General features: G+C 45.0%; 1 protein-coding gene across 1 annotated transcript in view; it reads left to right on the forward strand.

Moving 5' to 3' along the window:
- LOC142775671 (synaptogenesis protein syg-2-like) overlaps positions 1-25,500 on the forward strand; it is a 459,706-nt gene extending 434,206 nt beyond the window's left edge. The window contains exons 9-12 of the mRNA XM_075877312.1: positions 2,348-2,479; positions 6,601-6,622; positions 22,380-22,468; positions 23,611-25,500. Of these exons, the coding sequence (XP_075733427.1) occupies positions 2,348-2,479; positions 6,601-6,622; positions 22,380-22,468; positions 23,611-23,798 (431 nt within the window). The 3' untranslated portion in view covers positions 23,799-25,500. The remainder of the gene's footprint in view (positions 1-2,347; positions 2,480-6,600; positions 6,623-22,379; positions 22,469-23,610) is intronic.
- The last annotated feature ends 669 nt before the right edge of the window (positions 25,501-26,169 follow it).

Here is a 26,169-nt window from a genome sequence, read left to right on the forward strand (position 1 = left end):
GTGAAAAAATAAACACTGATTTATTTATTTATTTATTTATATATTTATTTATTCATACGCTCTATCGAAGGCGACTGGTACGCACGCTTGTGTGTAGGTATTAGAAGGCACGTCACGCGTGATCCACGCAGCATAGGAAAAAAAGGTGACATTGGTTATTTTACTGACGCATTTGCATGAGCTAATTAGGCTGACCATCATTCGATCACTCCGAAAAACTTCATAGACGTGACTTTAAAGGGAATGCCAGGGTGTTTTATTGGAGCCAGTGTTATCACATGAAGAGAGACGCGGAAAGGAGTTTACTGAGACTGTTTTTGTTTTTGTATATCACATCGCGGACGTTTTATGTTGACATATTGAGTAAGTGAATTATTGCAAGCTAGGTCAATTATTTACTATTTTTTCAAACTGACTGAAAAGCTTTATTACTGCTAGAAAAATACCAGCCAGTCATCTCGTGAGCTGGCAGCCTGGTTTTCTCTCGCCTTCCACTGTGGCTAGCATTAATTTATGTTCCATTGAATCAGCAGCCTTCACAGTGTGGCAAAAAATATGTAGCATTTATTTCAAAATCGCCTTGAAAGAACACTCAATATGACGGAGAGATTGAGTCGTTTGAAAGTTTAAGGAATTCTCAAAACCTTAGGCCAGAAGCAAATATGAAAAACACCGCCAGGTCTGCACGAAACACGCAGCACAGTCACAGTGAAAGCTGAAAGAGCGGCCTTTTAAAGTTTTTTTAACAATTTTTGGGTAAACGTAATGGCCACACTTGCAGCCCACCCACTACGCCATGAATCATCATACTTTTTTTTGTAGTGGGCAGAAATTCACTATGCCATCCTTCGTCATCCTACGGGGAAGCGTGGTAGCCGCTGTACACTTCCAAGAAATTTTCTTGTAATTTTTCATGATGGCGCTGATGACGACGAAGAGTGACGCTTGGAACTTTAGTAAAATGGGTTGGATCACTCGTTACGCAATTCGCTTTGTGTGACGCCTGGTTGTTTTGGGGTTGTTGTAAAACGCTTTATTACTTATAGTAACGGGGTTTTTATTGCCCACATCAAGCCTGCTTAGCGTCACTTTGGAATGAGGTTTAAAGGTCAGGCTTAGCTCAGTGGTAGAACACTGGGCTGGCACAAAGGGAACCCAGGTTGGAATCCCATCGTGTTAGTATAAACTAAGTTTTTTTTCTTATATCACACGATAGGAGTTATGGACACCGGCGGTGACGGCGGACAACTATACGGCGCACGCGACCCTTGTTGTGATCTCATAGCAGCATGAAAAAAAAAAGCTGCCTGCTTTATTTCATATTTGTGCAAAGTCCCAGTTTCGAACTCAAAGACCAGCACCGAAAAACATGCAAAAGCCTTTTAGCTTCAGGGCTACATATCTTTGTCTTGTATAAATTTAGAGTGTTCAATGAGCGCTCTTTTCACCGGTATGTAGTATTTATGCTGAATTCTTTTTTGGTAGATTTGCAATGTTCGGCTATTATGTAACCTCAAAAATACCAACATGTACAGTAATATACCATTATTTGTCTAGAGCTTCTGTTCTTCAGCTGTGATAACTTTAGTTTGATGTATTGTTAATTGTGACCAAACTTCCTTTTTTTACTTTCAAAATGAAGGTTTCAGTTTGTTTTTGATTTATTGTGGTAAAGGAGTCTCTCATCTGTATGATTTACACCTTTTGTTTTTCCAATTTGGATTCTCATCAGTGTCTTCCGAGTCAGAGTTTGTGACTAGATATTCTTCAGGCAAACAAAATAAATCTAGAGATAGAATGCGTCCCCACCCGGCACCATGTCAAACCTTAAGCCTCTGTGTAGTACGGATATTCCTTTTGACAAGCGCTTCTTGACTAATATAGGTCTTTTAACCTAAATAGAAGCACTTAGGAAATTTAGTTTTGCTTTGAAGCATCCGGACAATCACGTGGTCATATGAATCAGAAGCTTTTATATTGTCTTCGAACAAAGCTACGGGTTGTTGTGGTATTTCAAGCAAGTTTCTATCAATCATCACGTGGTAGCAGGTGGTGTCCTGTACCATGCCCTTTTCTGAACTATGCTTGCTCGGTCGCCGTCCGCCTTTACATGAATGGCTCTAACCTTTTTTCTGCGTTACTTTGCAAAGTGTAGTTTACTGATGTGAGTTATTAAAGCAGGTTTTATAGCTTCAACAAAATTATTCTTTTTTCTGTAATACACTGAGAGAAACATTCAATTGTTCAATTTTGTGGGCCGTTCTGCTGTCTAGTATCCCATATATCATATTTTATCAGGTGCATAGTTGAATGCGTTGACGTTGTGTGCGCATATTTTGTGGTGCAGAACATGCCTGGAACGTGCTTGGTCTGGGCGTCTACTCAAGCATCCTGATAGTTGTGCTGGTCATCTTGTGCCTGGTGTTGCTGGTTCTGGCAATTGTTGTGAATCGCTGGCGCAAAAAGCAAACGCTCAGAGGTGAGTTAAACAATACTCATTGCCGACATCACTGAGCTACAATGGGCACGTTGATACTTTTTTTACTCCTATCCCTTGTTTGCTTCAGCACTGCCCCAAGAGTTCATCACAACGTGATTTAGCTGAATGCCCCTTTTCGCCGCCGTGAGCCGAAATGACAGCCTTCGGTCCTTCGTTTGTTGGTATGGTCGCACGCTGTATGAAAGAAACGATTCGACACGCGCACACCCCGACACGTGTGCTTGAACTAACCCCGGAAACTCGCCACCACGTCCGGGGCTTGTCACAAAATCATGACATATGACGGGGTTTCGCTCTGTCAACGTGTCAGCTGCTTGTTCAGAAAGCGCGCTGGTCTTAAGTCATCCACAGACGCTCACCCGGCCACGCGCCACCCCGTTCACATTCTTCCTTTTTCTATCGTTTTAAATTTTATTCATTTTTGCTTCTCTGTCTCTACCCCTTTTGATTGTCTGCGCGCAAGAGCAGAACGAAAGAAAATACCTGCATTTCGCAATACTCGGTGCTCATTCTTTGGTGCTCACAAATCTTTTTGAACTCAGCTGTCACGCGCCGTCAAGAGTGTGGCTTTATATACCAAGTTCAGGATACTGTGAAACAATGACAAAGTTTTTCTTACCATATATTTCTTTTAGTGTCTCCGCCTATAAGCACAATTTCCTGATTTCGTGTCTCCTGCACGCCCTTTCTGCCCTTTCTGCTCGCTTTCTTTTAATCTGTTTCTTCATACTTGTTACTACGTTTTGTTACTACTGTTACTAAGTTACTACTTTTATTACTAAGTTTTAGGTCTCTTGAAACATAAAAAAAGAGCAGGCACTAAACGAGCCACCTTTTGTAAGGCGAGACAGGCCCTGTAACGTAGACGGGGGAAAACAGGGTTAGTAGATTAGTTTATTTTGCTGTTGCTACATGCGGACTGCTTTGGTTTACCAAAACAAGCACCTTTAAAAGCGGATCTGTTAAAGCCGAGCATTTCTCCCAGACGCGGGACCTCAAGTGACCGTCATCATCATCATGATCTAGCATGTGGTCTCTTCATCATCTTGTTTGCTCCCAGTGCACATGCGCTGTCTGGTCCGGAGTGGTATGAATAACTCTGATGGTTGAGAGAACAAGTAAACAAAAAAGGAAAAAGAACGAAAGAAGGAAAGAAAGAGGTAAATTCTTGGCAAAAAGGTTTCATCGGGAGGTGGGATACGAACCCACGTACCCATGATTGGAAGGCAAGCATCGTAAGCTATTCAGGCCCGCTACCAAAGCATTGCCTTGTATAATCAAGCATATCAAGGGGGTGAAAAAGGAGAAATCAGGATGAGGAATAGAGAAGTGAGAATGAAGAGGAGAGAAACGAGGAGTGATGCGAAGAAGGTAAGAAAGATGTGTGCGTCGCAGTATCTGGGTATGTTCCAAGCCGCTCATATTAGTTACTGTATTAGTTACTGTATTAATACTGTACTACGCACAGTCTTGTGTAGTACAGTACGGCAAGGGGAGTAAAAAGGAAAGTGAGGATGAAGAGGAACGATGTAAGAGTGAGTAGGGTTAAGCGAAGAGGGGCGACAAAAAGCGGGCGCGCACGACAAGAATAAAGATAAACGGATGCAAGAAAAAGAAGATTGAGAAAGTAGTCAATCGGCGTTCTCCAGATGGTGGCACCTGCTTGCCAATCTAAGTTGAGCCAACATTTTCATAGGAAAACCTAGCTCCGCCGTTCTTTCAGGCTTGAAGCTGCCATAACTTAAATCTTACCAAGCTGGGGACGTTTATATACGCTCTGGTAGGAGAACTTCAGACTCGTGTACGTGTTGTGACAAAGCGAACGAGAGCGTCTCACAATCGATTTTTCGCTTCTTTTACGAACAAAGATCAGCTAAAGAGTAATAGTAATACAATATGTCAGATTTTACATCATAAAATTGCGATATGATTTAGAGACGCTGTAGTGGAGGGCCGCGGAAGATTTGGCCATCTGGCGTTCTTCAACGTGCATTGACGTCGCACCGTAGTCGGGCCTGTACTATTTAGCCTTCATCTAAATGTGACCGCCATTACCGGGATCGAACCCGCGACCTTCGGGTCAGCAGCCAAGCACTATAACCGCTACGCCTCCGTGGTGGATCGAGATCAGATAGAGGCGCAACTGGATATATAACTGACATCTAATGACGCGATGTACTGAGTCCTATATTGATGATGAGTGCAAAAGGTTTTACTCATGACCCATTGCTTTCGTTACGAAGCTTTTTCTGCAAAATTTAGTCGCGGTGTTTCGTGTGTCGAGGATTGTTGTGCAGTACAAAGCTATCTTTGCACCAACAATTCTAACACTACATTTGACACCTCAAATTCGAGTCATTTCATTTTAGAACCATTAGTTAGTCAAACATAATTGTTGATGCAATGTACAATGGGTGACAGTTTAAAGTACTGATTTGCATTTTTTTCTTTTGAGTTTTTTTGTTTACACCCTCACATTAGGGCATATCTGCCCCTCACGATGTATTTTCCTATTTAACATGCTTGCTTTTCCCCGATGACTTGCTCGTCCACGCTGCTACTTAAGAGCCACGGTTCGCGTCGCCGCGTAGGTCTAGTAGCTAAGGTACTCGGCTGCTGACCTGCAGGTCACGGGATCAAATCCTGGCTGCAGCGGCTGCATTTCCGATGGAGGCGGAAATGTTGTAGGCCCGTGTGCTCAGATTTGGGTGCACGTTAAAGAATGCGAGGTGGTCGAAATTTCCGGAGCCCTCCACTACGGCGTCTGTCATAATCAATTGGTGGTTTTGGGACCCCACATATCAATCAATCAAGAACCACGGTTCGAATAAGACTACAAAAGATAACCTTCAGCTTACATGGAAAGAGAAAGCGAGAGAATGAACTTTTATTTGAGCAAACGCATTGTGCGCCCAAGGTGAGCGGCCTCCTTATTCCAGGTAGCCGCGGGCCTTCGCCGTCTCCCGCGCCCGTTGAACCATGCTGCACTGATTCTTGAGACCCGGGTCTGATAACTAGGCCTCCAACAGCTCTTCAGTTAATTTAGTGGCTCCAGGGCTTTGTCTGCTTCCCCATACGATATGTAATAGAGTTTCTGGGACATCACAGTGCTTGCAGTTGTACGAGTATTTTGTTGGTGAGATGCGGTGAAGCAGCGTGCCGTGAAAGTGGGTGTTAGTTTGAAGCTTCCTCATGGTTACTGCCTCTTACCGAGTCAGTCTGCGGGGAGCGAGCGGATAAATTCACCTGTTTAGCATGTTGTGCTGCAGTATATCATTATAACTTTTAGGTTACTATTCATTTATTTTTATTTTTAAGAATATGAGAAGGTAAGCTACGTTATAGACTTCTATCCCATTATCATGACAGTAATGTACAAGATCAACACACAAAAAAGAAAAAATTACAAATTAACTAAGTAAAAAACTAATCAGAGGAAATAATTTTCTTTTACAGACACTGCAGTCCTTCGTCACTAGACCACTCATTTAAGGGTATATTGTACTGCCACTGAAACATTGTATTACTTATCTATTCTGCGTAGGACTAACGTATTTTGATCGTACTTAACGTTACTTTTTCTGCACATTTACACTTGATGTCATTCTTCTATGAAGCTTCTGTGTATCTCCTCATCTCCGAAGAACACGGTGCGTCTTTCTCTTCTAATCTCTTCCCTATACACCCAAAGGCACGTTTGTGGTGCCTTCGGCACCACAAAAAAAAGTATTTTCAACGGCCAACCCTAAGAAGTCTGTATATCGTCGGGATTGATTCAAAATTTCCTCTTCCTTTTTCCGATACCACGATCGTCTTAGCGCCACAAAAGCGTTGAAGTTGATTGATGACTTAATCGAGGTGAGAAGGGAAAACAGCCACAAAGAGAAAAACGAATGTGCCTACCAAGTCCCACACTCCAAACCAGTTTTTCTTTTTCATTAACCACCCGTCTTTTTTTTTTTGTGCGTTCTGACGCATTCACTCATTGCTTGACACCACGCGTGCTGCACGCTAATCATCCTTTCTGAAGTACTTTTCATAATCAGCTGAAGCTTTTCTTTGTCGCAATTCTTGTTCTTTTTTCTTTTGCTGCACCAAAGAAGCCGGAGGTCACAAGAAGACGTAAGTATTGAATTTCAGTATCACAGTCTTGCAATTTATTTGTGTTAGCTATTCTAATGGAAAGTTTGCATTCATACTCAGCTGTTTAAGGAACTGTCGTTTAGTTGTAGTTCTGCACCAACGTTAGCTGCCTCTTTTGTCGGAGCGAGAAGTAACCTTAACCAAGTTTATTTTTGTTATGTACACTTACTTTCTGCCATCTCCTGTCTCATCCATGATTTGGTAGAGACGAGAAGGAAAAACAAAGAAAAGGCAATTTGGTTCTCGGAACGAACACTTGGCTAAAGATAACATTTGTTATATTGAAGAAAAATAAATGGTGCAGTTTTGACATATCAAAATATAAAGCAATGTAATAATGAAGCGAAATGCAGTGAGAAATATGGCTTCAAGTTAAGATAATCTTTGTTCAAGAAATAAATCATTGTCTGCTCGTAGATTTTTACCAGGTCTGCGTTGTTTCTTTGTGCCATCATGAGAAACGGTTCATAAAGCTATAATGAACTTAAGCATGAACGGATAACATTACTACTGAGCAATTTTCTACCTCTATCACTCATAATCTGGTCCCACTAAAAATGTTCATTGTCACCTGAAAACCAGGCATTTTTTGTCTGGTTTCTTGTATATAGCGAGCACTTGATTAAGGGGACATGTCGATGACGCGTGCAACTATTGTGTGTATAACCGAGAGGTTTGCGAGCGCTAAGTAGCCGACACGTCTTTTTGACTTGACGCATTTTCAAAGATTATACTGCTTTTTTTGTGTGTATAGCTTTGGAAACGTTTGCTGAATTTACCGCCCAGTTGTCTTCCTCCCGGAAGTTACTGCAGAGAGTCAACTCTATTATATTAAACGTACCACCGCAGCGGGATGCTGGCGTCCCACTGCATGGGCCTAACACTAGGATAGTGCTATATTTTTTACTGCCTGTTCTTCAGATCTATTCATAAGCTCGTCAATAAAATTAGTTTTTTTTACAAAATGCACTGGCGGATGGAGATTGCCTAAAATGAAGGAAACTGTCCAAGCGTACAAACCCGACATCGCGATGTGTTTCTATTCACTTACTCCACAGTAGGAAACTACACAGACTTGATTGTCCATTTCTCTTCATGCAGCGTAGTTTTCCTTCCGTGCAGCTTGTATTCAAAGTGTCCCATTCAGGATACATGTTCTAGTGACGTAGTCTTCGATTTTTGCATTTTTAGAAAATTGAATGTGTCTTCCTCGCTTTCATTCACCAGACGGAGCTCACCGTTCAAGTAGCTGTGATCATACACGTATGATTAGCCTTCCTGAATGTTAAGGATGCTTATGAAAGCGCAAGCAGAGAATTTTTACGTATTATGAAGACATATGTGGTGATGTTTAAAGCTGTATACAAACAAAAACTCGAGCGAGTTGGTATAGGCGTTTATCTTTGGTTGAAGCAGTGCGCATTGGAGGCGGACGAATAAACGTAGCACCGAACAGCCGCTTTTCTGCGCAGGTGCTTTGATCAGTGCCCGTTCTGTGCTCTCTGTGATGCTTAGAGCTGCTCGTGAAAATTCGTAGGACGTCTGAGCACACAAAGCTATCAACACACAGAACCACAGTGACAGATTAGCGACTGCCCCAAGTTCATGATTTTTCTATTTTGTCCTTCACACTTTATTCTAAGCACAAAGAAGGACAACTTAGCAGAAATTTAAAAAAAGATCAGCAGATCCCACGTACCTGCGAATCAATGTTCTGCGAACCATGCGGAGGGAAGGTGACAGTGTTGCAATTTTTTTTCATTGAGCGACACGCCTCATGAAGTGACGCTAAATACGTGTACAAATGTTGCACGCACAGACACATGTTGAAGCGTTACAGATGTTAATATAACCAGTTGTTTGCACTTGCCCAACGATGCCAACTGGAATATGCGTATTAGCAACAACAGAAGCTGATATTAAGCGCTGATGCTCGCGAGGATAGTAGCACTGGACGCTGCTACATAAATCAAATTCAGCGTATGACACCTAACTACAATTGACGTTAACCCGACGTGGCGGCTGTATCAAAATGGTATACATTTGTAATGTTTATAAAAATTGGGTAGGTATCATTGCAACCCCTATAAGCGTTTCATGACGATTAGCGTCTATTTGAGAAGTAGTTCCGAAACCTGATGTAGCTCTGTGGTAAAATGCTTCAATGCCCCGCAGAATGCTTGTTTTCGATGACAGCTGGGACCGTGACAATTAATTTTTGCATTCGTCGGGTCGACGCTAACGATGTCGGGTATTTCTTAACGCTCGCGCTTTAAGATTACCCATGTGTGTTCTCGTCGTTCCTGGGTAGATAACAAGGGTTAATCACCTGTGGCACATGCCCATACCAGCGGCACATAACCACCCGTGGGTATGTGCCACTGTTTGGCTGGAACTGTTTGACAACATACGCGACGGGATTGTGACATAATGTCTTGACCAGCGTGTCATATTCGTCAAATCATCTTATTTTGGTTCATGCCCAGTTGAGGAGGTGACCACGAGAGCACCCAAACGTAAGCGGCTAGATAGATAGATACGCCCAAAGTCACCGAAGTTCACCAAGAAATGCTTCAAATTTAATATACCTTGCATCGGCAATAGGCAGGAAGTTCCACAGATGGCTCCTGTACTATAGTTAATGCAACAAGATGACATAGTAGTTTCAGTGGATAATCTCGGCGATTTAGAGACACTGCGAATGCGTATGCCGATAAGGCAGCACGTCTATAGGCCGTACTTTAGCACAGAAAAAAGATAAAATTACCATAACTGATGAGGTACCTCAAGCTGATTATTATTATTATTATTATTATTATTATTATTATTATTATTATTATTATTATTATTATTATTATTATTATTATTATTATTATTATTGTTTTTGTTGTTGCTGTTCTTGTAGTATCGTACGAGAGCACAATATAATTGTGACACAGTCTGTTGTGGTGGGCTGTGGAAATTTCGTCCATCTTGTGTTCTTTACCGCGCTCCAAAATCGCTCGGGACACGAGCATCCAGGCGGAAATGAACCTGCGACCTGTTGGTTCAGCAACCGAGTACCATAATATCTCTACCACCGAGTCGGACAACCCCAAAAGCAAAGCGCGAACATTGAATTGAGGAAGAACCATTAAATAAAGAAGCGAAGAACAGGTTTAGTAAGAATGCACTGGTTTAGTAAGAATGGTTGGTTTAGAATGGCACTGGTTTAGTAAGAATGCAGTAAGAAAGGCAATGGAAAAAAACAGGATTGGTTAATTGTAGATAGTGGAACGAAATGTTCAAAGATGAGGCAAATGAAGAACTACAAATTCAGCAAGAAATCAATTAGAAGGGGTGATATTTGCGCACAATAACACGAGGATAAATGTACCTTGAACTTTTTAAGGCACGAGCTGGCCACCTGATGACAAGAGAATTCCAAAGCAGCAAATGTCCCGAGACAACAAGGCTGTTTCCACTTTCCGGAAGCTCATAAATTCAAAGGAATTGGAAGCATTAACTGATTAGTGATGCACATAACTGAGAGACTGTCAAAGCATTCGAGAAAAAAAAACAGGGGAATAGACACACAGAGACACGGTCACTGCCGGCACAGATAACTCTGCAACATAGAGGTAGGTTTTAATGAAAGAAAGGTTATTGAGGGATAGGCAAAATACGGCGGTAAAAAAGTTGGAGCAAATGTTTTTGCTCGCGTGAGCTATAGGTGGTTATTTGCCACCGTCTCATTTCTGTCGAACAAATAATTTATCATCACAGCATCAACAACATAGCCAACATGAGGAAAAAAGAAACATGCTTCTAGGTAGCAGCTTGGCATGGTGTTTGCCCATCGATATGAATCACGACCGAAAGCGCCATGACGTCTGCTCTCATTTGTATACAACTCAACGACATAAAAATAGCTGTAAGAGCGTAAGGCACGTAGGATTCCCGCTCCCACTCATCTGCGCAAACGTGCTCCAGATCATTGAAAAAGCGAACCTGTGAAAGCGCTTGCGAGGAGGGAAAGGTAAAAAAAAAACAGGGGGAGTAGCCAGTGCTTAGATATGCTGGCTACTGTGTCAAAGAAAAAGAGTTAAAAAATCAAAGACAATAGAAGGAAATACAAAAAACAACGAAGAGAGAAAAAAATTGCCCGCAGCTTCCCTGGGGGAACACTGAGGAGGATGCGGACCATATAATTGGTTAACGGGGTGTTAAAGTGTGACTTACTTGGGTCGATGGCTAAATTGGTTAACGTGGTTGTGAAATGGGGTGTTAAATTGCGACTTACTTGGGTCGATGGCTAAATTGGTTAACGTGGTTGTAGGAGGGGGTGTTAAATGAGTGAACACGTACACACGTATGCGAAAGGGCGGCGCTGGTCGAAGGGACGTCGATCATTGTGTTTGTGGATTCGTTGGAATTCATTTCACCGCGACCTTAGACGTCGACGCGCCGTACAAACCAACCGACGAGCGGCAACTGAGCGAGCGAGCGCCGACCTTGAGTATATATACAGCACGACGGCGCATGCACTGTCAGCTGTTGAATGTTCTCGAAGCGCGACGCCACATGCGCGTCCACTGGAGAATCAGGAGAATTGTAGATGTCGAACGCGGTGTGTAGAGGAGGAAGGGTGCACAGATGGTGGAGGAGTGAAGCGCGCGCGGTGTGTAGAGGAGGAAGGGATGCACAGATGGTGGAAGAGTGGGCGACGGCGCATGCGCGCGCGTCAGCTGTCGAATGTTCGAGAAGCGGTGCGGACGGCGCGGACGGTGCACTACAAGGCGCGAGTATAAGATGCTCCGCATCTAAAAAGTGTGCATGCTACAAATGATGTTTTGTGCACAATACTCCTCAAGGCCTGTCCGACAACAGATACCCTACCGACAACAGATACCACTTCGTCCGTCAATGTTCGTCGGTAGGAAACCACTTTTCAAACATAAATCGTTGTTAGCTTTTTTGAGAGAAGTTCGTACTTTTCGTATCATATACCCGGGCATTCCGTAGCATGACCTCCCCAGAGAGGTCTCCGCTGCGGTGGCTACACTCAACAAAGCACTTGCCTCACGGCCCTCTGACGCAAGGGTGTGAACTATCGAGACACTTGTGCTAATGCCATACATGTCCACCATGGTTTTTATTATTACAAACTTTCGTAATTAATAAACACCACACATTTTTCATGGGATGGTTATGATTTTATTACTTGTATGTTTTTACCCACCTTAGGGCGAAGAATTTTAAGGCCCTTATACAGCCGCTAATCACAATCATTGTCCACATCTCTTGTCCCATGAACTGACGCTCTTGGCCATCAAATGGCCCTCGCGCCACAAAGTACCAAACATCATCATCACCAAGGCCTGTCTCTAAGGCCCTATCTATTCTCAAGCCGCACTACTTCCCCGTACCTGGCAGAAGGTCTTAGTCGTTCGCCCCTCTCACTGAAATAGCCAGTGAGAGAGAAGTGGGAAGCCATCAGCCATGTTCGGTGTGCTCATGCAGCTCGAGGGTACACATGGCCCAACCCTTGTGGGGTCTCAAAATGGAGAGCGCCACGCTCTTGGAGTGAACGGACACAGTAGACGTGGTCGGAACGAACGAAACAACACACATTTATTTTACTATATACTTTTAGAATGATAATATTGTCAGCTGAATTAATATGCATTAATTGTGACCAACACGCTAGAACAAGTTTACACAATATTACAAAACACTCAGCAACAGAAACACACACAGAAGGCGGCTTCGCTAACGCCTGACTCAAAACGCGGCCAACTGCGGACGGCCCGTGGAGCCACCCACCGCAGACCCATCGTTAGGGACAACCGTTCGCACCAACCACCACCTGCCAAAGAGACCCGCTCATCCCCCGCAGGGGCGTCTGCGCAAGCAGGCGTTTGGTGTGTAGTGACACCAGGGACCCCCACGCTTAGCCGAGCGTGGCTGAGCCGTTTCCGGGGGAAAGGGGATCTAAGGATTGAGCCGACGCCGGGTGATGGGACCTTTAGGGCCTCCACCCCCCCCCCCCCCCGCCAGAGGCAACACACCCCTTTGGCCGTGGCTTCTCGTAGACGGCACCCCTGGGCTGACCCACTCAGGAAAAACCGGCAGCAGCCTTTTTTTCTATTTCTTTCTCTCCCCACATCTTCGTCTTTCTCTCAATTTTAATCTTTCCTGTCCTCTCTTCTCTTCAATTACGCCTAATTTTTCTGGCGGCCAAGGTTAACCTGGTGTACAGTGTCCAACCTTGGGTATGCTATATCGGGTTATACTAGCTTCGTACAACTGGCGTCTTGTTAAGTTTGGCCTAGAAATTCGTCTGGGCAGACGCCATCGTGCGTAAGCCGGTCCACTGTGGAGGCTCTCGATCCCTTCGGTGCCCAGTCTGACAGACGCTGTCGAAGATTTGAGCAATTATCCTGACCAGGCGGCAAGCAAAGGTGAGTTCCCGTCTTTCAATTGCGGACTCTTTTGTCGTCTCTTCGAGCAGAAGCGGTGACTGATGGCCTCGGCGACTTATCGGGCGACGGGGAAGCTGGCTTGACCGGCGCCAGAGCTGACGGCGGAGCGGTGCTTCTTTAATCCTAAGTCAAGTAGCCGACAGGCCGACTTCCTATGCCCGCCAGGAATTGTCCCTGCTGGCCGGAGGATGAGACGTCGTGTCGCCGCGACGCCACGACGAAAGAGGACAACAGGGACGGCGTCTTCCTGGAAGAGACCGCGGCGGCCACGGCAGATCGCCCCGCTAATTGAGCGAGCTGTGCGGCGGACCCTTTGAAGTATGCTGCCAGGATCGTGGGAACTCTCGACTAACGGCACACACACGACGAGGAAGAGCCCTGCTGGCGTTACCTTGCAGTGCAGTGTTCACAACTCAAAATTGGACGTTCATGTGGACCGTGCATGCTCGTCCCCCTCACCTGTTAAGTGTGTGTGATTGGTGTTCCACTCGGAGAGGAGGAGCCCGACAGTGCATAAAACGACGCCGCAGAGTGCTGGACGGCGCTCTGAACTATGTAACGTTCAACCACCACGCTCGTGGTTTGGGAAACCACTAACTTTTCCTTTCTGTAAATATGTGTAAATGGTACCATAAACCTGTTTTGTTCTCGTATCCTCCAGCGTTCTTCCTTCCGTCGACCCATAACAGTCTGTGATGCCTGCGGGTTTCTGCAGCGTCCCCGTGTTGGGCTCGATGGTGAGAGGCTGGCCTCACTACCGAAAGCAATAATTTTTATTGTTTCAACGTCTTTTCCACATCTTCACAATCGCCCTCTTTTAAATGAGAGCGCATCAATGTAAACTTACAGTTTCGTGCAAAGAACACTGAAAATTTCCCACAATTCCACATCATCCGCACCTAATGTCCCCACATAACAGCAAGATCAGTGTCACCTTTCTTAGTCTCAAAGTGTTTTACAGACACCTTTGGACCTGATTACAAAGGCACAACAATGGCCAGTGAAGACGTTCTTCTAAAAGTTAAGCAGAAGGGCCAATATGTCAAGTTAAACTCTCTAACACCTTCTGGTGCTACTCCTATATTTATAACACCCCACCATTCCTTGAAAACAGTCCGCGGTGTGATATCCGACAGTGGCCTCCTAAATCTCAGAAAGGCTGAACTTCTTGATGAATCAAAATGTCAGAATGTCATCCAAGTGCAAAAAATCGAAATTAGGCGCAATGAGCACGAAGTACCAACAAAGCACTTAATCCTCACCTTTAATACTGCCACACTCCCGGAACATATCCAGGCAGGCTACATAAAGATGCGCGTCCGACCATATATACGTAAACCTCGCAGGTGCTTCAAGTGTCAGAAGTTTGGCCACAGCTCACAGAGCTGCTGTGGCCGCGTGTCATGTGCAAAATGTGGGTCTCAAAAAATTATGAGGTCAACAAGTGCACCTCTGATCCACACTGTTCTAACTGTGACGGAGATCACCGTGGTTGCTCTCGCTCTTGCACTGCGTGTAACAGAGAGAAGGAGATTATAACACTAAAGGTCTACGAAAACATCTCATACAAAGAAGCACGAAACAGACTTTCATTGGTCATTGGCACAGCGGTACACGAGCAACCTGTACCCCCCGCAGAATCATCCACTCCTATAGCGGAAGCAGTCCTTGCTGCTCCGCCGCCAACAAGCATGCAGGCCTCTGGGTCTTCAGTTCCCGGGTCATCTGCCGAGGCAGAGAGCCCGAAGCCTCTCACACCCACACGCTGACACCACGAGCGGGCGTCCAGCGTCTCTGCCGAGACGATGAACAACGAAAAGTCTATCGGCGTCTCAGACGTCGAAAGATCGGCGTGACTCCAAGAGCTTCCCAAAAAGAAAAAAAAAAATCCCAAGCATTTCCCCGAGGGTGAACATGGTTATGTGCGAATGCACGGGGTGATGCTATGAGGGGTATTTATTAATTCGCACTATTATATTTACTAATCACACTATGGTGCCTTTATGGTGTAATGGTTCCTAGGAATCGCAATTTGATCACACGGGGGAGTTTACGTTAACTCACTGGTGAATGCCAACGGATTTTAACTTTACTCCCCCTCATAGCATCACCCCGTGCATTCACACTTAACCATGTTCACCCTCGGGGAAACGCTTGGGAGTTTTTTATGAGCGATTCTCACGGAGGAGCGAGCGAAGGGGGGGGGGGGGGGAAACGCGCGCAGCGGCGTTAAAGATATAAGGCGCGCTACTGACACCAATATCGGCGTCGCGTCCGTGGCTTATTCGGTAGAGCGTCGTGCTGCGGCCTGCCAAGTCCTCTTTCTTTTAAAGATAGAGAGAAGACTGCGGACGCCGCCGACGGCGGTGGATGGTTTGGGGTCGCTTATAAAGTGTATTCACACTTAAAAAAACGTATTAGGGGGCCTAAAACAGACTTCTAAGCTAAAATTGTCTACTTCGACGCACAGCACAAAAACTCACTTAAAGTGATGGCTACACAGATAATGCACTGAGACGCTAGGGGTCTTCTCAACAATCTCGATGACGATACAGAACTTTTACATAAGCACAATCAACGCCTCCTCTAGAAAGATGCCTGAGGAATGGCTCGCGCTCCCAGCGTAGTTGGCCTGCCTTCAGTTTTAAACAAGCTCCGTGCAGTGGCGCTCCCGACCGACACTATTATCACGGCGAAGGGGGGTATCAGCTAAGCGTTTTTCATCTGCGGCCCACAGGGGCGCGTCAGTCGAGAGTTGTTCGAGACCTGCAACTGTGCACTGCTGTTTTGGAGGCTATGCAAAGGGTTGCGTTGTTGCACCGTCCGCCACAGGTGACGCTAGCGACCGAGAACAATTTCAAAATGAAGGAGAGAAAGGGTGTGGCAGCTGTTTGTTTTTCTTGTGGCAGGCATGTTCCTGAGGAGGCGTTGGCACAATCCCAAGGTGCTGTGCATCCAAGAGACACATCTGAAGCCATCATGAACAAACTCTCTATGACAATATGCTATGTCTCGCAAGGTCCGGGATGAGGCAGCTGTTTCGTCTGGTGGTGTTGGTAAAGTAGTAGAACAATTCGTGCCTTGCCAACCTCTTAAGGCTGGTGCACACCGGCGACTAGCAGCGGTCACGCGTCCATTCGCGACTGGCGACCAAAAAGCGACTGATGTTCACATCGGCAGCAGCTGCATGCGATTGACCGGAAGTCGCAAAACTGGAGAGTCACGTCCGGATCTCGTTATCAGCGAGAACTCTGGAGAACGGTGCCGATCAGCTGATCGCCGGCAGCTAAGTTAGCGGAGCAAGTGAGCGCGCTGCATTTATTGTTTTCGTCTGTTCTCGCACAGCATTCGAGCAGCGTCAAAGAGTTCGATTCAAGCGAAGAACAAGAGAATGTCATGGTGCTGGTGCGCTGTACCATGGTGTCAGCGCTGGCAGCACAGATGCTTTCAAAGAAAAAAAAAAGCCGGTGGTGGGTGTGACCGTCCCTTCGATCGCGAGAGTTGACCGGCTATGCAAGAGGCCTACCTCCCGAGCTGCGCTGAGACAACGAGGAGTATTTCCGAGAGTCGTACGTATTCAGAAACGCCCTTGAATTTATCTTGACTTGCCACAGCCTCCATTGCAGCACAAATGCGTGTTTAACGCGGTGTCTTAAGTTGTTGCCAAGGCATGAAGCACAAACGCGTTCCAAACGCGCTGCATTGAAGGCGGTGACAAGTAAAGCTCAAGACAAAAAAAAAACGATTCTGAATACGAGGGAAAGTTAGTGCACAATTTATTTCTCTTTACTTTAATGGTGTTAAGCTTCTTACGAATGCCGCCACATAAATTCGACACTTTGCTCGAGCTGCTACGCCCCGACCCCTCCAAGCCAAGTATTCCGTGGTTACCATGGTGCCACAGACCTAGATGAACGGACTCGTTTGTATCTGGTGGCAAGAGGCCAGAACAATAAAAAACCAAAAATTGAGCATCGCTGCTTGGTTCCAGCAGCCTCGCGACTGCAGTCACACGACTGAAAAATCGAGCAGAAAGCGACTACTAAAGCAGTCGCTTTGCGACCGTGTGCGACCGTTCGCGACTGTTTGCGACCAGTCGCAAATGGTCGCGCGACCGCTGCTAGTCACCGATGTGCACCAGCCTTTATTCTTCAGACGGCACTCGAAGCAGTGTCAGTCAGCGTCATTTTATTTGACAAATAAGTCAACGTGTGCTCACTATACATACCACCAAACTACAAACTTGATCGCACAGATTTCTCTCACCTCATTGATCAGCTGCTGGCACCCTACATTGTCGGTGATTTCAATGCTCACAGCACTCTATGAGAGGGACGCTCACTGTGATGCGAGAACCCGGCTGATTTCTCCTGTGTTTCTGAGCATGCCTCTTCTATAAAAAAAGTATTCACCACAAGTGATATTCACAAGTACAACATTCACCACAAGTGATATTCGTCGGTAGACTTGACATCTCTCTGCCCCGCCGCGGTGGTCTAGTGGCTAAGGTACTCGGCTGCTGAACCGCAGGGCACGGGTTCGAATCCCGGCTGCGGCGGCGGCATTTCCGATGGAGGCGGAAATGTTGTAGGCCTGTTTGCTCAGATCTGGGTGCACGTTAAAGAACCCCAGGTGGTCTAAATTTCCGGAGCCCTCCACTACGGCGTCTCTCATAATCATATAGTGGTTTGTGGACGTTAAACCCCACATATCAATCAATCATTGACATCTGTCTCTCTTCACAGAGTAAGAATGGAATGTAGTCAAGTATCCGTACGGCAGGGACCAATTTCCTGCTATGTAGACGACATCACATGACTTTCCTCCTCATATTCCCAAATGGAAGATAGCATCCGCTGACTGGGAGAAGTTTAAGAAATCAACCCTTATACCTCATGACTTTATCGCAAATCGTGACATCGATTGCGCAGTAGCATTCTTTAGTGCATTTATTCTTGATGCTGCTGAAAAATGTATCCCGCAAACAAATGGTCACCCGTGTCAACGACGTGTTCCCTGGTGGAACGGGTACTGTAGGGATGCGCGTAAGAAACAAAATAAAGCGTGGGGTGTCGTGCACGCCGATATCCGAATGTAGAAAAACCCGTTGAGTTAAAAAAAGTGAAATCACTGGGTAGGTGAACACCACGTCAGGCAAGAAGAGAAAGTTGGGTTAAGTTTCCCTCTAGCATTAACTCGTACACCCATAAAAAAAGTCAGGAGTGGCCTCAGAAGTTTTAAGGGGCAGCAAGCACATCCCCTGCCTTTGGTGAGTCAAGGAAACACACTAGAGCACCACACCAACAGCCATGAAAAGCACTTTGAGCGCATTTTCAGTTTCGTGCATTACTCAAGATCTTTTTTAAAATATAAAGAAATGACAGAATGCAGAACATTTGAGTCGAAGTGTAAAACAAACCAACAATATAAAACTCTATTTAATATTGCTGAACTTAGGTCGGCCTTGAATTCATGCCACAGCACAGCGCCGGAACCCGACAGAACTATGTATGACATGCTCAAACAGCTTCAGGATGACACAGAGATCACTTTACTTGTCCTGTACAACACTATCTGGGCTGCCGGGTACCTGCCATTCACGTGGATTGAGGCCATTGTTGTTCCAATTGTAAAGGAAGGCAAGGACCCCTCTTCAGTTACAAGTTACCGTCCAATAGCCCTTACAAGCTTCTTGTGCAACGTGTTCGAGAAAATGATGAACAAAATACTTATGCATTTTCTAGAAACCAACAGTTGCTTGACCCTTTTCAGTGTGATTTTAGAGTGGGCCGGTCTACTACGGACCTTCTCGTACGCATTGAAGCATATATCCGCCATGCGTTTTTCGACAAACAGTACTGTCTCTGTGTGCTTCTCGATGTGGAAAAAGCAAACAACACCACATGGTGCAACGGCATCCTTAGAGATCTGTCAGACATCGGTATTCATGGCAATATGTTGAATATCATGAAGAGCTACTTATCCGAGCAAACAATCCGTGTTCGTGTTGGGAATGTCTTATCCAGGCCATTTATTCGGAAAATGGGAGTACCACAAAGTGATGTCGTGTGTTGCACCCTTTTTATTATAAAAATAAACTCATTACGACTCTGAATCCCACATACCACTTTCTATTCCACATATGTGGATGATATCCAGGTAGGCTTTAGGTCATGTAATCTTACAGAGTGTGGCATGTTCAGCTTTATCTGAGCAAAGTGTCTATGTGGGCTGACGGAAACGGGTTCAGGTTAAATCCAGAGAAGAGCACCTGTGTACTCTTTTCTAGAAAGATAGGCATTCACCCAAATCCTGAAATTGACTTGCGTGGCCAGCGGTTACCTGTAGAGGCCAAGCATAAATTTCTAGGCCTTATTCTAGATTCTAAACTCACATTTACATCCCACATCAAGTATATTAAAAATAAGTCTGTAAGAAAAAAGATCTTTCTGAAAGTTCTCTCAATCACATTGTGGGGGAGTGACCGAAATGGTCCGATCAATCTCTATAAAAGCCTCATATGCACGCGCCTGGATTACGGGGCAACATTATACCATTCTGTTACTCTAAGTGTATTGAAAATGCTTGACCCGGTCCACCATTTGGGCATCCATCTGTCTACGGGTGCTCTTCGCACTATTCTCGTGGAGAGTTTGTATGTCGAGTTCAATGAGTGGCCATTGCACTTGCAAAGAGCATACATGCCTTTTATATAATATTTAAAAATGAATTCAGACAAATAATCCTTTCACACACAACTATCAATGACTTGTCGCGTTGTACGCTTTTCGAGAACCTTCCTTCATTTCAACAGGCCTACTCACTTCGTGTGAGGAGCCTCACTGAAGAAACTGGTGTGCCACTTCTTGAACACCGTCTGATGGCTCCTCCTCCACGTCTGCCGCCGTGGCAGTGGCAGCTCCTACACTATGATACCTCCTTTGTAGAAGTTACGAAGCATGAGCCTACATGTACACACTCATTATCTTGAACTGCGGCACAAATACAATTGCCCTGAATTCTTTACGGATGCTTCTAAGTCTCATAGTGGAGTGTCCTATATATGCTGCCGTTGGTTTATCCTTTTCAGATTCTGGCATTCTCCTCCCTAGTTCAAGAACATCCACAGCAGAAGCCTACGCAATACTTGTGGCTTCTAAACACATAGAGAAATTCAAATTGTAACGTGCAGTAATATTCGCTGATTCTCTGAGCGTCATAAAAGCATTGTAAACCCTAAAAATATAGAAAATTCTTTATTTTGATGTTTTACTCTCTTTTATACACCAATTACTCCCTCAAAAAACAAGTTGTATTTTGCGCCCCGCCGCGGTGGTCCAGTGGCTGAGGAACTTGGCCGCTGACCCGCAGGTCGCGGGATCGAATCCCGGCTGTGGTGGCTGCATTTCCGATGGAGGCGGAAATGTTGTAGGCCCGTGTGCTCAGATTTGGGTGCACGTTAAAGAACCCCAGGTGGTCGAAATTTCCGGAGCTCTCCACTACGGCGTCTCTCTTAATCATAGCGTGGTTTTGTGACGTTAAACCCCACAAATCAAGTTGTATTTTGCTGGGTGTCAGGGCACTGTGAAATCCGGAAAAATGTGTTGGCAGACCAATTGGCCGCCTCAGCTCACGACAACGCTAACACAAATACATCTATGGCTGTCGCTGCGTTAGAACTGAAACACCTCTTAAAACAACAGCTGAGGGCGTGTTGGCAGCTTTCATGAGATAAGCAAACATCAAATAAATTACATGTTATCAAACCGAGCCTTGGAACTTGGCCGCCAGTATGAAGATCACGCCACACTTAAGTAACACAAGGCTATATACAAATAGGACATGCCCACAGCACTCATTCATACCGCTTTTGTCCGGTGGTGATCCTCCCGTGTGTGACAGATGCGGCGACCCACTCATCCTGCTTCACATTTTAAATAATTGCAACGAATTGGATGCTCTTAGACAAGAACAATTCCTGCTTCTCCACTGACATCAAATACCTCTTCATCCGTCAATGTTCATATGTAAAGAGCCACTTCTTAAGTCAAAATCATTGCTCGCATTTTTAAGAAGTATAAATGTCCCGCCGGGTTAGCCTAGTGGCTAAGAAAAAAAAGGTGGCCTAGCGGCTAAGGTACAGCCTAGGGCTAAGGCTGCTGACCCGCAGGTCACGCGAATGAATCCCGGCTGCAGCGGCTGCATTTTCGATGGAGGCGAAAACGCTGTAGGCCCGTGTGCTCAGATTTGTGTGCACGTTAAAGAACCCCAGGTGGTCAAAATTTCTGGAGCCCTCCACTACGGCGTCTCTCATAATCATATGGTGGTTTTGCGACGTTAAACACCACATATCAAAATAAACGATATAAAAAGTTTTTACGTCATCTTTCCACGCAATCCATAGCTCGACCAACGAGTGGAGGTTGCTGCTGCGATAACTACAATAAAAAGCAACTGCCTCGTGGCCATTGGACACAAGGGTTGTTGATAAGGCATTCATGCTGTTTTCCTTCCATGATTTTATTACTACGATCACTTGTCATTCAGTCTCACTCCAAGCGTCACGTCATTCTCCTGATTTCAGTATCTATGTGTTTTATCCGCTTTAGGGTGTGGAATTTTAGGCCACTATACAGTCACGTAGCATTATCATAGCCCGCATACCTACACACCTTAGTAATACACCATCAAATTTTACAATTTTTGCTATTTTTCATGGCACTTTTTGGCCAAACATGGCTTTTGCGCCAATAATAATAATAATAATAATAATAATAATAATAATAATAATAATAATAATAATAATAATAATAATAAAGACCCGCTCAACTCTTCCGTGCCACCACCATGGCTTGCCGCCAGGCGTCCCTGCCAGCGCCACCGTTCTAATCACGATAATGATGGTGGTGATGAATGCTCGCGAGCACCACGCCACCTACCGCTCGGTAATTCTGAACCCAAAATGCTTCCGATGCGCGAAACACATGAGCCATGAGGCAGAAATCACTTAACAGGGGGCGTTAGTGGCCCCACACCCTACATTTCCTCAAGCCACACAAGAATGGGTTCAACGCTTTGTGCGCCAAAGACGGTCTCGGTGATCCTCCGAGAACTATTCTTCCGGTGGTCCTCCTAGAAACTTTAGACAAAAGTTCATTTCAAAGTGTAACCAAGCTTGTTTTGGAGTTTTTTCTTCTTTACGCGAATAGCTTTCAGTTCAGAACGAAAGAATGTGGAAATAGAATTCTTATACTTTCTGCCATTCTTTGCAGATGCCTTGCTACGATCGACAGTAACGCAACTGTTCGAAAGGAAGCTTATGATGCAGCTGACGAAGAAGTTTCGGTGCTGGATAATAAAGGTATGTATTATTTTTAGTGTAGCTCATACCTTAAGCTCCCCTCTTTTAAATAACGGTAGCACAGAGAACAGATATACACATCTGATGCCTCAAAAGAAAAGCTTTCTTCGCTTTGTGAAGTAATAATTCACTAGACGTTAGATGAAACAAACATTTCCACAGAACATTAACAGCCTGCTTCACTGTAAAAATAAAAAAAACAATTAGATTTAAATAGGAACGTTTACTGCCATCTATATTGCTGATTTGGGACTGCACTAGCTTTGGTATATTATTAGCGTGCTGCGCTAATTCGCCCCTAAAGAAACCTTGTAGTTATAGCGACTTAATTAGGGTTGGAGGGAAGAATTTCATCGAGGTCGAGCTTCCAACACCCTGCGTATGGCGCAAATGTATGGTGGACTATAAAAGAAAGTGGGACGTGAAAACACGAAACAACAAAACTAACTGGACTACACAAACACCATTAGCGGCCTCTGTGCTCTTTGTTTCTTTCCGTGGTGTTCCTCCATCTACACCTTAGCTTATTTCTCGATGAGTCGCGACTAGTTTATATTTTGCTCGATCTATGCATGATGCATGCATCTGTGTGTGAATGCGACGAGCAGTTACCGTACGATTGTGTGAGGAGGAAATCAGTAACTTCAATTTACTCCGAACGTTTTCTTCTTTAGCTTCAGTGGTTTACATTAACCTCTTGAGCACAGCCACCTAATCAATCACGAGTGAACGTCTTCAGCCCGACCTCCATGCTTCATTGCGTATATGATGCATCTGAAATTGCGCTAACTGACATTTATGTAAGGCTAGTTCCCACTTATGCCAATAAAATGATTAAACAGCAATGCGGCAAACACAGCAGCACACGCACACTCTCAACAAGCACTGCTCTCAGCGAGCTCCTGTGAAATTGTCTTTTCCCTTCGTTGGGGGACTCTTTCTATTCTCGGACACGCATCATGGTTCCCGTTTACATACCTAAAATGGTTTTACGACTATTATACAGGCTCTATATCCGCAACATTTTATGCGACAATTGTCTCTCGAGTCGTCGCGGTTACAGTCTACCAGTGTGCTCATGCCCTATTCTATTCTATGGTCGATGTGCTCATGCCCTACTCTATCCTGTGTCTCCTACCCAGGGCTGCCAACTCCATCAAGCGGGCCGTTCGGTTCCAACCATGACGAAGGCGTGTCTTACGTTCGAGAGACCGCATTCATCGCTGGACACCTGCCCTGCCACACGACCGACATGTACTACACGCTACCGCAGCTATACAGCCGCCACAACGGCATACGGTTGCAGAACTTCTCTCGTGAGGTGATGTGAGTGCTGCAGCGAGAGGTCGTCCACATGGGCCTCGCCGAACTCCAGGAGGTGGTCGGCTTCGTGAGGGTGGCATCTGCAAGCAGATGCCACCCTTTCCTTTACTCATGAATGGCACACTGTACCAGCTGATGACCCGAAAGCAGTTGCTGAAAAGCGAGATGTTCTTTGACCGGCGCATCACAGAGTGGTCAGGATTTAACATGCTTCACGGGCAGCTTTGGGAGCAGATGGTGAAAATTCCCTGTATAACCGATGTACTACTCCCATTTTTTAACGGCTTCAAACTGAACTTGTCCGACTTCACAGCATACAACCTAGGCCGACTGCTGCAATTCACGCAAAGCCACGAAGCTAACAACTTCCCTCTATTAGGTCGTGTCAGCCTCATCTTGACAGGCCAAGAGGACATCCTGCCACTAGGCCTACAGCGAGTGTCTAGTGATCGCACCCTAGGAGTCTCACTCAGCGACTTTGAATGTATTCTCCCTGGAGCGAGCCGAGCTTGGCCTTGAACTAGGTGGGACCGGACTGAAGACACTGGCTTCGTGTCTGTTTCACCTGTACGCTGCAGGCGCCAGTACTGAGAGCCAGGTTTTAGGAGACCTGGAGTTGAAAGATCTGCTCACATTGATCCCGCCACATCAACTGTCGTTTATGAAAGACACCACTTTCGAGGGGGTTCTGCGACTCAATGTCTCCTTTAACACACTGAAAGTGCCAAGAAGGGGCAATCTCCTCAGCTTCGGTGAAACGTCTTGGCACTGACTGAAATGCTTCTTCAAGTTTGTCAGCTGAGTGACGCCTTTGGAGGAGATTGCTTCTTGAAACTTCCTCATGCTCCATGAACTTGAGCTGAACGGAATGGAGTTCATGTGAAACATTGCACTGGGATCATTTATGACATAGTTTCACGCCTGGTATAAACATTATCCAGGGAATAAATCACGGCCTAGGCTGCTCCATTTTCTAAAATATTCACTGATGTCTTGAACTGTGGGAAAACTTCCTTTTATATTTAAATTGGGAGGTTATCAGTGGTCTTTAAGAGAGTCCCTACGCTTCGGTATACGCTGGTCAATATTCTTGCTAGGAGATTCCTGTGCATCTATTGCACAAGCATGTAGAGCTGTTTGGAGGCGAGTTAGGTAATATCTGTGCGCGGGTGTTTATGAGAAGGCGGTTTATTTGACTCGTTTTTTTAGCGGATAACTCTAACAGATCTTACGGTCTTATGTTATCCGTCTTTAAACTTGAACTTTAGTTTTCTCTGCTAAAAGTGAACTTACAAAAATGACAGTTATGGCATTAGAGTTCACAGTGTGGAGAGTAAGTACAGCGGGAGAGAACACACGAAACAACGCTACAAACAAAGTGGAGCGCTGACTTCACGCAGAACTTTATTGTGAAAAACAGAATTTATGAAAACGACAGCATGTGATAAAAAACACCCCCTATCCAAAAACTCGAAGTTGACATGAGCAACCACTCGAAACCAATAAATCGGGGACAAGAATTGCTTGTTCTTGACAATAAAGTTCAGTTGGGAGTCAGCGCTCGTCTCCATTCATATTGTGGTCCCGTGTCTTCCCTTGCGCTGTATTTACCCTAAAAAATAAAATACCGACGAGCTCGTACCCCCCCCCCCCCCCCTTTGCTTCAAAGTGCAGTTTGTCAAATAAAAAAATTTATTTTGTTATCATTAGTGTCCGTTCAAGTGTGTGGTAAATCCCTGCAACTCTGCTCTTACTTAACGAGTTGCAAAAAGTTTAACGGCACTCTCTCTGTTCATGAGAAAACAAGTTCCATTAAAGTATGCCTAGCAGTATGAATTATATCGAGCCTGGAACTACAGCATCTCGCAAACATTGACTCGCTTCGGCACATTAAAGCTCATGAAACGAAACCAAACCGTTTTCGCGCTGCTTACAACTTTGTTCGAGGCACAAACATTACCTTGTTATTATAATAGAAGAAAATTAAAAAAAATGAATGTTTCTATTGTTACAAGATTGTCTGAAATATATACAGGATGTATTTACAGGCTATACAACAGGCACAGTCAAAAGCGTCCAAGTGGCTGACCAACACAATCATCCGACAGCCTTGTTCTTGTTCTGGTTCACCTGTTGCCGGCAACGCATACCCACTGTGGGGGATTGGCCAAGAGTTGAGTGATTTTATAAAATTATGTGCAGTTTTAGAATAATAGAGCTTGTATAATAAAACGATTACAGATTGCCAAGGAAGTCATGGTGCTTTATCTAATACATATACTTATTTAAATTAAAAAGAGAAAAACTTTTTCCTTAAAAAAGCAATACCCTGACTTTTTATACGTATATACGGTTGTAGACACGTTTGGATAATAACC

This window comes from Rhipicephalus microplus, chromosome X, assembly GCF_043290135.1.
Source record: "Rhipicephalus microplus isolate Deutch F79 chromosome X, USDA_Rmic, whole genome shotgun sequence".
Classification (NCBI taxonomy): domain Eukaryota; kingdom Metazoa; phylum Arthropoda; class Arachnida; order Ixodida; family Ixodidae; genus Rhipicephalus; species Rhipicephalus microplus.